General features: G+C 55.1%; 1 protein-coding gene across 2 annotated transcripts; it reads right to left on the bottom strand.

Moving 5' to 3' along the window:
- Positions 1–5,730: 5,730 nt before the first annotated feature.
- Positions 5,731–12,152, bottom strand: LHX1 (LIM homeobox 1). Of its 2 annotated transcripts, none has more exons than XM_024757724.1 (6): positions 11,580–12,152; positions 10,569–11,186; positions 8,476–8,702; positions 8,102–8,379; positions 6,571–6,736; positions 5,731–6,176 (listed from the first exon to the last, which is right to left on the bottom strand). In XM_024757724.1, exons 2-6 carry the CDS (start codon positions 10,736–10,738, stop codon positions 5,797–5,799), a joined length of 1,221 nt encoding a protein of 406 aa, XP_024613492.1. In that variant the 5' UTR covers positions 10,739–11,186; positions 11,580–12,152; the 3' UTR covers positions 5,731–5,796. The 2 variants fall into 2 exon arrangements, with proteins under 2 accessions (XP_024613492.1, XP_024613493.1); XM_024757725.1 differs by having other exon boundaries at positions 11,676–12,152.
- Positions 12,153–12,175: the final 23 nt, after the last annotated feature.

Here is a 12,175-nt window from a genome sequence, read left to right as displayed (position 1 = left end):
TTCCGGGAGGCTCCCGGGGGGGGCGGGGCTTGCGTCCCTACGTGCGTTGCTAGGATGAAGGCGGAAGCGCCCGGAAGGCTGTCGCGTGTGCGCGTGCGCGTGCGCCGAGGGGGTGTGTTGGGCAGCGCGGGAGCGCGCAAGGGCACGGCATCGCCGCTGGCCCGGAACCGAGACATCCTTGCGTGCAGCCTGTGTCCTCTTGTATAAAGTATGTCACAAGATTTGTCCGAGATTTGCTTAGAAATAAAGTGTAGTGTAACCGTGACCCGTGGTGGCTGATTTGGGAAGGAGGAGGAGTAAAGGGTAAGCGTCTCGAAGCTTACGTGTGATTTAGGGCACGCACAGACTGGGACCAAAAGAAGGTTTGGCATTTCACAATTTGGAGGAGTCTGGGGCCGGGCACATGCCTCTGGCCCCGCGACGGCCACGATTTGGAAATCGTGCCTCAGGGATGGGCATGTGTAAGTGTGCGGTGCACTGCTGGCATTTTTATCAATAGGAATTAGCAAGCGCTATAGCTGTGCGTAAATAAAGATCGATTCTGTAGCTTCTGCAAGTAGCTTTGTCTGTGCAGGGAAAAGGGGTGGAGTGGGGATTACTGCACACCCATCGGTATTGATATCCTTGCTGTTCAAGGATGAGGGCATACTCAGACACTTGAAAGTAGTGCACAAATGCGGGAAATCTCAGGTCTGCAGTTAGAGAGGCACAGGTAGACTCAAAATATAAAGACCCAATAGGATCAGTTTAACTGCACCCAGGCACATAGAAACATACAATCCCTTTATATGCTCTTTCCTTCATCAAGCATTCCCTGACTGCCCGCTATGTGGCAGGCACTGCTAAATGAGATACAAAGATGAGTAAGTTAGATTCTCTTCTGGCAGTGATCAGCCTAGGGGGGCAGACAAACATGTGAAGAGAAACTGCAAAAAGGGATGATCAGGGGAGTAGAAAGTGGTCTATCCTTCCAGTATCTGTTTGAGGTCACCTGTAAAGAACTAGAAGCCCCTAAACGGACACTGCCTCAAATGGATCCAGGAAACAGGGTCAGGGGTGCCCTGTGCCCTTCCTGGGAACAGCCCAGGCCAGTTGGATCCCACAGTTGAACAGCCTGGGGAACCCTCAGTTCTCCAGTGTCTCCTGTGGAACCCAAGGGACATGAGGGTCCCTGAATTCCCTAGTCTCCATACGCATCCGCAGCGTCAAGAACAACAAGAGACCACTTGTTCCATGTCCCCTTCCTAGGTGGTGGCAGGAAGCCCTCAGGGTAGACGCCCACAGACACTGGGAAGGGAAAGCACTCCAGCTAGGATGGTGGCACCGTAGGCAAGGCACTGAGGCAAAGAAAACTGCTTTTTACCACCTGCAATAGAATTCAGTCGAAAACAGCTTTAAAACAAAAACAAAACAAACCATATCCCCTGTAATTGCAGTCTGGTGCCTGCCGTCTGGGGCTTCCAGAGTAAAAGCAGGCTCCACGGACTGGGACAGGCATGGCCCCGGGCTTTGAAGGACAAAAATGTTTCCCTCACCCCACATTTAGGAAACTACCTCCCCCGGTCCTCTTCCCTTCCTATTTGGGACACTAATAAGGCTTAGGAACCTAGCCTTGGGGTAAAGAAAGGGGAGAAAAGGAGCCGGGAGGTGAGGCAAGGCAGAGAGCACCTCTAGCTGTCAGGCAAACAGGACACTGCTGGATAATTCTGGGCAGAAAATGCCTGCTTCCCTACTCTTCTGTCTCTGTCCAGGCACCTACTGACTTGGGAAGCCTTTTGAGGAAGAAATCAAGACCACTCTACTGCTGTTGCACACAACCCAGGGCCCCCAAAATGCTTCCCTGGCTTTCTCACCCCATCCTGAGAGTAGGGAGGGGCCTCCAGGAGTGGAGGAAAGAAGAAAGAGTTCTAGGACTTAAGATGCAGCTCAGAGATGTGGAGGCAGGAGGCAGCAACCTCCTAAATCCCCTCTCTGGGGGGTCCTCCCTACTTGATTCTAGTTTCTTGAGAAGGGAGGAGGGTTTTCCTGATGGGAGTGGGAGTGGAGATGGACGGTGGACTATGGGAGGGGCTATTTCAAAAACTCTACCTCTTAGAAGAAATGTAAACCCTGACTGCCCTTGTGATGTGAGCAGATGAGATGAGGAGGGGGATGGGAATAAATGCGAGCATACTCCGAAAAGAACAGTCCTCTCCAGAGAAGGTCAGAAGGTCTCCCAGTTCATGGTCCCTCTGCCTAAGGGCTGCAAAGTGGCACACAGGTATAGGAAGAGCAGAGGATAGGCAGGGGTGACATTGGATACCACCCCCCCCATTGTCCCAATCTCCTCTCTGTTCAGGTGACCAGGAGTTTCAAGAGTTTAGGGAAACCATGTTCTTATCTTTCTCTCTTCTCAGATACTATCAAGGGTCCCAGGCCCTTTCCAATGCCTGTCCTGGCTCTCCACGCATCGCCCTCCCCCATCTTGTCTAGCCCTAAAGCAGTTCCCACTTTACCCCATCCTGGAAAAGAGAGGTGGGTGAGCTATGCCTCCCTCGTCCAGGGCAGATGGCAGCTCCCAGTCACTGGAACCCTGAGGGCAGGTGGCTAGAGGCACAGAGGTGGCAGCTTTGAGATGGCTGCGGGGAGAAACCAGGCGGCCAAGCCCAGACAGGAGAGGAGACTGTGTTGGGGGTCGGAGGGGACCGCCTGGGTGCTCCCCTCCCACCCGCAAGCCTCTCCGGGGAGCGCCCAGGCGCAGTGCAATGGTGCAGCGCTCCTCGGTACCTCAGGGCCAGAGGTGGGCAGCACAGCTCTGATGGGAACAAGAACAGTCCCTGACATCCCTAGACCTCCCCGCCTCGGGCGACTCCACATTTGACTGCTGAAGTTTGCCACCTGTCCAGGGATTCGTTAGGGCTCTGGACACAGCTTCCAAGGGGAAAGACCGAGCTGCTGCCAGAGAGAAGTCAGAGAGAAGAACTGCGTCCACACCGAGCAACCAACTCTAAAATGCTTATCAAGTACTGGATTCCACAATAAGGCTGCTAAATAATTCAGCAGCCTTGATAGGAAAATGTGGCTTCCCAATGAGCATACGTTCAGTTAAATGAATGTCTTTAAAGGAGGCTGGCTATAATGAATAAGTTGGCTATGATTTAATGTATATAAATGCTAAAAGGGCAAAAACAAGGCGATCTGCATACAAAGCAGGTAAATGTGTTGCATGCAGAGGCTAGGAGTTTCAAAAGTCTCCCCAGTATTTCATAAATTTGGATTTCTGAAAGAACACTGTCATATTCCACCCCGATAGTCCTCCCCATTGAATAAGCTGTCATGTGGATGCAGTGAAATATTTATTTTAAAGCCTTCTTAGCAAGAAATATACACTTGGTTGTGTCTTAACAAAATATAAAAACAACACTGGAAATTGCATACCATTTCATGTAAAACCCTTGATTTAAAAAAAAAAAAAAAGGAAATAAAGAATCCAGACTGAAATGTAGGTGACATGGAAAAGAAATTCTGGAACTGTGGTAGTGTCTGATAGTAAAACATACACATGTATTTCACAGCAGATAAAATATTTAAATTCCTTCCATGTTTAATGAAGACTTGGAAGGGATTGAACTACTTTTCAGAACCTTATGGCAACTCTCAGTTGAAATCTGATTTCTATATTGGTTATTTTTACTCCTCTTTCAGAGAAAGTAATATGTATCTTGTGCCAAGCAAAATCGTTTTCCTTCTGGGAAACTTCAAATGAAACAAATACTATAAAACAACTATTTCACATCAGTTCTGTGAAAGGGATTAAAGTATTTCATTTATAGCTGTGCTGTACATTCATTTTATGTTATCTTTCAAACCACCAAGTTAGAAAGCAGGATTATCTATGGGAAATGAATTGAAATAGAAAAGGACCACCTCTAACTACCTATTTATAGGTAACTGACGTTCAGAAATCTGGTTTTGCCTGTTTAGAGGGGAGAGGGAGAGAGTGCATGGGGTCTCATGCTTAATGACAGACTGGGACCACTCATTTTTAGCCATGGATTTGATTTCTATTTCCAGTTCTATATTAACTTATCAGCAAACATCTCCTCAATTGTATCCGTTAAAATTCACAGAATGCAAATCTGTAGTTAATAACAGCAGGAAGGCACAGAGAAAAGCTTGGTTGGCATTAGCAAAGGGGTTCAACTACAGCCAAGGTAAAAACAGATCCACCAGTCCTGTCTCTCTTCCTCCTGGCTTCTGAGAGGTCATTCAGCTCCGTCACAGCTCAATTCTAGTTGTTAAAACATCAAATAACACACCAGTTATCTAAACATCAGATTTTCTATTTTTATTAAAAACTCACAAATTTATTCAACATGTTTTCTTTCATACAGTGAATGGTCTAATATGCACTGGAGGTCACACAAGCTTAGGTTTATCAGAACAATAAAAGACATATGAGAAATTTAATATATAAAGAAAAAAGTAGCAGCTGTTGACTGCATATTTGACCATAAAATTTAAATATTTTGGACTTTTATTTTAAAGACACAAAAATAAAACCTGTGTGGGTCTATATAAGTCATATTAACAATTCCATGAATGTTCAACAGGACTAAAAATTAGCAAAGATGTTTTTTTTTTTTTAAACCTTGTAACACTTTTTTTTTTTAACACTTTTTCAGGTTGTGGTGCCAGGCACCTTTACAGTATTTGTGCTATAATTACTCTATTTGGCAAGTGTCTGAATATCACGTTTTCTCTTTGCCTTGTGTAAACAACACCTTTTTACATACTAGCACAGTGAGCTGTGAGCCCTGTAAATCTGTCAGAACATCTACAGGAAAATAAAATGAACAATTTTGGTTGATTGCTCAAAACATTTTGTTTTGAACAAGAGGTTTCAAAACAGGATATATTAGTAAAACACTGAACTCCTGAATTTAACGTTATACGTAAACAGTTGACTGTTTTTAGTTCAATAGTTTTTTTTTTTTAATTTTGTGTGTGTGAAGGTAGAATACTTTTCTTGTACAGCTGATGTTCAAGTCATTTTACTAAGAGGTCTGGCTGGAGACCATCCTATTGTGTGTGTGTGTGTGTGTGTGTGTGTGTGTGTGTGTGTGTGTAGAGCTTTGTGAAGGTAGAAGAGTTGATACTGAGGGCTTTACATTTAGAATTTTGCAATTTTGGCAAAAACAAAAAAACCAAAAAACCCAGAGAGACAAAAAATATATATATATATAGTCCCACCTGATGCACAGCAGGTCGGCGTTTCTGAAGCTATAAGTGTGTTGTCGCTGTTGCTGAACTCTGAGACAACACTAATAAATTTCCCAGAGCCAGAACCCTCCTGGCTGGCCCGGGAGAGCCCCGGCCGCTTCACCGTCCTCAACCGGCTGCGGACGCAGCCTCCCTCCCCGCGGCTCCTGGCGTCACCACCGACTGGCCGCCTCCCGCGGCTGCCGTGGGTGTTTTTATGCAGCCCGTCGGGCTCTCGCTCACCCCGGCGGTGTCTGTCCAAGAATCCGGGTCCAGGCGGGAGGTGGGGAGAGGTCTGCGTTTCCCTGCGGGAGCCCCAGTTCTGCACCTTGCCAGCCAGCGCACGGATCCCAGTTTTACCTCCAGGCGGATTTGGATTCTATTTCGTGTCCCCCTTTCCCATCCGGTCTCCCCAGACGGAAAATGACCCCCCAAGCTGGAGGAAGTGGGGGGGATGACTTGCTTTTATGTTTTTTTTAATTTTTTTTTCTGTTTTTCTTAAATAAAGGTTCGTTTCTGTACAACCACGAACTCCGCGTATCGTGCGCGACTCCGCTACCACACGGCCGCCTCGTTCATTTCGGGGGGGTGAGACAGGTGGTTTCCGTAGCTCGCCCCGCCGTTGACCGACAGCGACGAGAAGGGTGGGCTGGGCCCGAAGACCTCGGCCGACATTGAGTGGAGAGGCCCGGGCAGGCTGGGCTCGGGGCTGGGCGAGTCCCCGGGAGGATGCGCCAGGATGTCGGTGAACCGCTGAGCCTCGCTCGACGGGTGGTGGCCGGGCAGCGGGTGCTCCAGGCCACCCAGGGGTGTCCCGGAAGGCCCGGACGACGGCACGAAGGGCAGGTCTACTGGCGTCTGAGCCTGCGAGGACGGGGGGCCTTGCGGGAAGAAGTCGTAGTTGCCTCCGGGAGCGTAGTACTCGCTCTGGTAATCTGCGGAGCAGAGAGGAGGCTGTCAGGGCGGGGCCCTGGGTGGGGCAAGGTGACAAGGCGGGAAGGCGTGCGCGCAAGCCGGCTGGGGAGGGCGACTCGGGGAAGTCGCCACTCGCCCGGCTCCCCTGCCGGGCCGGAAGCACGGAGAAGGCTGGGTGCGAACGCTGGAGCTGCTCCCTACCTGCCCATTCGCCTCATTCAGGGTCGGGAATGCGGTCCGGTCTCACTACCTCCCCTCGATTTACTCCCCAGCCTCCAGCCATCTCTTCCCTACTCTCCACTTCTCTATAGAAAGCCAGAAGCGCCTCTGCGCTGCCACCCGCTTCCGACGAAGCCAACCCCGCCCGCCCTGCCCGCGCCCCGCCCGCGCCCTGCCCCTAGGCAGCGCACCCACCTCCATAGAAGGAGAAGGGCCCGTTGGGGATGAGCTCGCCCGGCTCCAGGCGGTCCACGAGCGGCCGCATCCGGCGCGGACTGCGGAAGAAGGCGTGGCGCCTGGCGCCCAGCGCGCTTAGCTGCTTCATCCTCCGTTCCTTGGACCGTCGGTTCTGAAACCAGACCTGAAGCACACACGCCGGGGGGGGCGGGGGTGAGGCCCCGGAGACGCCACCTCCGACTTCGGGTGCGCGGCCGGACCTGGCCCCTCACCACTTATCTCGCGGATTCCGGGCCGTGTGGTGTGTCTGTGTGTTGTATATGGCGGGGGTGGGGGTGGGGGCGCGGTCTCTGAGTAGGACCGCGCAGGGTGGCCCTTGAGCCCACGGTGAACAGGATTCCCGTCAGAGGAACTGGGCAAGCCGCCCTGCTCAACATGAGGCAGTTGGAGTTGTTTCTAATAATTCCACCGACACAGTTACAGCTTCCCGGGGGCTGTACACACCGAGGCTCAACCTCCCCGAATAGTATCAGACACATAGCTTCCCTTTCAGGGACCCTGGCAGCCCCATCCGCCGCATGACAGTGACAGGGATCCAAACAGCCTCCTGTTGACACTCAGTCTCCCAAAGATAGTGACACCAAAACCCACAGTCTCCTTTTCCACCCACGTACAATCTCCCAGTGCCAAACGTACTTATCCACAGCCTTTCACTGGTAGTGACACAGACAGGCAGCCTCCCCTTCACCTGCGCACAAGATCGCACAACCTTTCAGAGGCAGAGGGCCCCCGTGGAGGGCAGCCTGAAGAGTGTGCCCATGCACACAGCCTCCCGGCACACCCACCCATACCCCCGCAGAGCCTCCAGGCACCGGACACCTAACCTTGGGCCCAAGACTGGGGCCCGGTTCACATGCAGCCTCAAGACCTCACAGCGGGCACCTGCGCAGCTGCCTGGATGGCCACCTCCCATCCCGTGCTACTCTGGACAGGCCGAGGTACAGCTGACTCCCACCCCGACCACCTTCCCTTCAAACCTGGACAGCCCACCTCTCTTCGGAGGGGAAGTCTCTGCTCTGGGGCTTGTTTAACTGGGGCAAGAGACCCACAAAGTTGGGGGTGGGGACCCGCAGAGGGAGATCACGTTGTGCAGAAGCCAGTGGAACCGATTAATTCCGAGAGGCACAGTGACCTCTTAGCTCCTCCCGAACAGGGGTGGCAGTGCAGACAGATAGGTCCCAACTCCGTTGCGGTGTCCGACAGTGTCCCCTCCTCCAGCCTCATGCTCCCCGTCCCTCCCGCACCGTCACCACTCTCACCTGTGCTGGACCAGGAAGACGAGGAGGTATAGGGAATTCCAGATGCTCTACCCATCTGGCGACGCTTTGAAGTTCGAACCGGGTAGGGTTGTGTCTGGGCCTCTACCTCCCCCTCCGCCAGCCTACAGGGACTCACTCTCCTCCTCAAAACAGCCCCCCGCCCCAGCTCGGCCTGCACGGAGTAGCTGTGTGGGTCTCTAGAGAACTGAGTGGCACGCTCGGGCCCTGACCTGAATGACACGCATGTTGAGGCCAGTCTCCTGAGCCAGCTGCTCGCGGATGTGGCGCGTGGGCTTGGGTGTAGCGGCAAAGGCGGCCTTCAGCGTCTCCAGCTGCTTGGCTTTGATGGTGGTGCGCGGCCCTCTCCGCTTGGCCCCCAGGTTCTGGTCGTCGTTCTCATTGCTGCCGCCTTCCTTGTCCGACACATTGGCGCTCTCTGAGTCCTTGGCGTCGTCCTGCGACGGGTCTTGGGAGTCCGGAGACAAACTGGGGTCACTGCCCGTGGTGGCTGGGGAGAGGGAAGGGACAGGTGAGCAGCAACCTTGGCAGGCCTTCCTCCCCCAGGACCCACCCGCCCCTAAGGAGCCGGGAATTAGGGCCTCACCTGAGTGAAGACTGTTCTCTTTGGCGACGCTGCTGTTGCTTAGGTAATCCTCTTTGCAGACGAACTTGTTCTCATCGATGATGTAGAGCTCCTCGCCGGTGGAGAGCTGCTTGTTACACATCATGCAGGTGAAGCAGTTCAGGTGAAACACTTTGCTCCGGGCTCTCCGCACCAGGTCGCTAGGGGAGATGCCCTGCGCGCAGCCTGCGCATTTGGTACCGAAACACCTGCAGGGGGGCGGGTTGGCGAGGACCAAGGGAAGACAGAAACAGGGAGAAAGGCGATAGAGAAAGAAAGTGGAGGAAGAAGAATAGGAAAGAGGAAAAGGAGAAAGAGAGGGAGAGCCAAAGAGAGGCAGAATGCCGATTAAGCAGGCAAGAAGGCAGGAGAAAGTGCGGGGCACCAGTGAGAAGTCAGGGAGTTGATACACATGGTTAGAATGATGGAGTAAGGAGCTCAAGCTGCCCCCACCCCTAGCCTCACGCCCAGCGTTGTCAGAGAGGGAAAAAGCGCTGCCGAAGAAGGCGGCAAGGTGGCGACGGGAAGGGAGAGGGAGGCACCTATTTTCCGATTAGATTCAGAGAACAAAATTAGAGCGCCATACAAATGCGTCTCGATCACCGCTTTTCTCTATATTGCCTCTCCTTCGTCGAAAAAGAAGGCGCACACGGGCTCGGGGTTGGCAAGGTCCGGTCCAGCCGCGGGTAAACAAACAGCCGCGGCGAGCCCGGATGGCCACAGCCAGGCCGTCGCCACGTTCAAGCCCAAAGCCCAGCAGGTTGGCGCAAGCTAGACCGCATGGGGGCTCTAGGTGCCGGGCCGCGCTTCGCGGGAGCCAGGCTTCTGGGGCCCACTGGCAGTCGGCACCGTTCGCCGCTCCCTGGCTCGGCTCCCGCCAGTAGCGGGAAGCCCGGCAGCACCGGCGGAGGCCCAAGAGGCTCAGCCTGCGCTTGCTCTCGGCAATACCAGCGGACAGAGCTTTGCTCCATGGTCCGCCGCTACCAGAGCCGTGCGTCCCGGGGATGCACTGGGGACAGCGCGTCCCAGGCCTCTGAGCAAAGCGACCCGGGTGGCTTCGAACCCCCACTCTGTCCCCCAGTTTGATCTGTTACCACAAACTCAGAGAAAAGCAGACACCAAGTCAGCCAAGTAAACTGGGAGATTTCAAACGGGCACAAGGGAATTTCAATTCGAGTTTGCTCCAGTTCTCTGTTGACTTGTGTGTTGTGTGGATTTGGTGGCAAGATAGTAACTTTAAGAGGATTCAATTAAAATGCTAAACGGAGGAGGGTTGTCGGGAGAAGTCCCCCGGCTCCGACGACCCGGGTCTCGGCTTTCCCCCAGGTTTCGGCAAGGAGGTGGCGGGCTGTGGTGGGCAGAGCCTGGGAGGGCTCCGAGCGGAGCCTGCGCCTCAGAGCTGAGGTCGGCATTGGGCGGAGGCCGAACCTCCCGCCAACCCAGGCAGCCGGGTAAGGTCTAGGCTACCGTGCAGTAGTGTGCCCAGGTCGGCGCTGGGAGGCCCAACCGGGTTTCAGGAAGACCCTGGGGCGTGCAGGATAGGCACCGTGGCCGAGCGCTTCCCTGCCGCTGCCACCGCAGGCGACTCAGACACTCCATGCAAAAGGCTCGGCGGTTCCCGCCAAGACTTCTCGGAGACGGAAAAGACAGTGGCATGGAGCTAGCCTGGGCTTCTAAGCTCAGCCTGGAGGACGAGCAAAGCCGGGAGGCCCGGAGGATGCAGTCGCTGGAGAGCTCTGCAAGGGGAAAGGCAGGAGCCGGGGCTACACCTCCTGAGGCTGAGCTACCTCTTTCCAAGCTTGGAGAGGCTTCTGGCTCAGAGGCGAGCTCAGACCCTTTCTTCCCAGGCACGTGCAACCAAGCCCGGACCCACAATTTCCAGGACGAAAGCAGGCCGCGTCCCGGGGAGCCCAGCGCGCCAGCTGGTGAAGAGGCGGGAGCCCCCGGGACTTGGCTGCCCTCTCCAAAGGCAGCTCCTAACGCGGCCGCCGCGGCCACGCTGACCTCTGATCCGAAGCTGGCTGGGAAGGGCCCGCGGGGAAGGAGCAGCAGAGGCGCGCGAGGTAAGTACTCACCGGAAGAAGTCGTTTTTGCAGTAGAGCTTGCCTTCCCGGGAGAAGCACTTCTCGGTCAGGTTGCATTTACATTCACAGCACTGGACGCACTTGACGTGCCAGGCCCTGTCCAGCACGTTCAAGAGGAAGCGGTCCAGGATGGGCCTTTTGCAGCCGGCACAGTGCACCATGGTCTTTGGTTTGGTCGGGTGAGGCCCGGAGAGAGAAGCGCAGGTAGAGCCGAGGGGATGATTCACCAAGACGACCGGCAGGAACTCCCCAGCCCCTCCAAAATGGGGAGACACACTTGGCAGTGCAAACCGAAACCCGCGCCGGAAAATCAGAGAGAGGGAGGAGGCTGATGAGGGTCGGGGGGCGCCTCGGTGGAGTGTGCAGCCCGACAGTCCCGGGGCCCCGGGGCACAGCAGCACCGCCGCCGCTCCTGGGGCGAGGAAAGAGTCTCAGGCGGGCGAGAAAGCGACTCTTCTGCCCAGAGCCCGCGAAGGAGTGAAGGTCACCGAGAACGGCGACGGGAACGGAAATAAATAAATAAAACGCAGTCGGAGAAGGAAGAGGACGACGCGGCGAGCTCGGCTTGCAGGGAAAGCGCCGCTGAGTTCTCTCGGGCTTGAGGTAGAGCTGTCAGAAGTCAAAGTGCATCTGCTTTTGTCGGGGTATGAGGGCGGGTGTGTGTGTGTGCAGGGCTGCCCGTCACCGGAATTTCCCCTCCTCTTTTTATAAAAACAGAAGAACCAAACGAGTCGGGAAGCTTTGGATCCTAAACTGTCGGCCTCGCGCAACGGGTCGGGACGCCCTGGGAGCCTGCGGTGGGCCTGGGGGAGGGGGCGGGGGCAGGCTGCGGGGGAAGGGAGGGAGGGAGGAAAGGAGGAAGATCTCGTTGTTGATTGTTGTTGTTACTTAGGTTTCCCCCCTTCTGGAGAAGTGTTTGTGTCAATCGAGAGTGAGAGGGACAACTCCGGGCGGACGCAGCCAGGTGCGCGCGCCCGCTCCCCACCGCCCCAGCCCCGTCACCTCGGCCCGTGGCCTGCCTGGCGGCCTCCGTCTCCTCGGGACGGCCCTCCCTGCGCCTGGACTCCTTCGGGGAGGGGGTGCCGTCTGGCTCCTCACCGCGCCTGGCCGTGCATCGTGGCTCCAGTAGCAACTCGCGGCCGCCTGGGCGCGCAGCCCCACATCGCTCGGCCCACGCTCCAGCTGCCTGCGTGCAACCCCACAGTCTCTCGACTTTTCTTTTCCTTTTCCCCTCTTTTTTCGTTGTGATGGCAAATCTGGGTTTCCTTTCTAGCCTCTTTCCTTCCTTCCTTTTTTTTTTTTTCTTTTCTTTTGCAGCGGGAGGAGTCGGGGGGAGGGGGAGTAGCTTGAAGAGCTTTTTAAAAAACGTCCTGGTGCAGCGGCTACAGTTCTGTGCGGCTGGAACAGCTCGGCACGGGCCGCCGCTCTCGCCTTCCGGGCCGCAGTTCGTTGTAGGCTGTCCCCGGACAAGCGTCCCTCTGTCCCTGGTCTCCTGGCCCAGTCCGCCGCCCCGGCGCGTCTCTCCCCAGTTCCGGCGGCTCGGTCACTGCTCCTGGCTGTTGGCTGGGCTCTGGAAGCCCCCTCGCCTTAATGCAGCG

Source organism: Neophocaena asiaeorientalis, unplaced genomic scaffold (genome assembly GCF_003031525.2).
Source record: "Neophocaena asiaeorientalis asiaeorientalis breed wild unplaced genomic scaffold, Neophocaena_asiaeorientalis_V1.1 scaffold327, whole genome shotgun sequence".
NCBI lineage: Eukaryota > Metazoa > Chordata > Mammalia > Artiodactyla > Phocoenidae > Neophocaena > Neophocaena asiaeorientalis.
Note: the sequence above shows the minus strand (reverse complement) of the source record. Positions and strands in the feature narration are given on the sequence as shown.

Coding starts and splice junctions, on each gene's coding strand:
- LHX1 (XM_024757724.1), bottom strand. CDS start 10,738: ATGGTGCACTGTGCCGGCTGCAAAAGGCCCATCCTGGACCGCTTCCTC. Junction 6,737..8,101: donor TCAACATGCGTGTCATTCAG/GTCAGGGCCCGA, acceptor TGTGTGCTTCAG/GTCTGGTTTCAGAACCGACG. Junction 6,177..6,570: donor GCCCTTCTCCTTCTATGGAG/GTGGGTGCGCTG, acceptor TCTGCTCCGCAG/ATTACCAGAGCGAGTACTAC.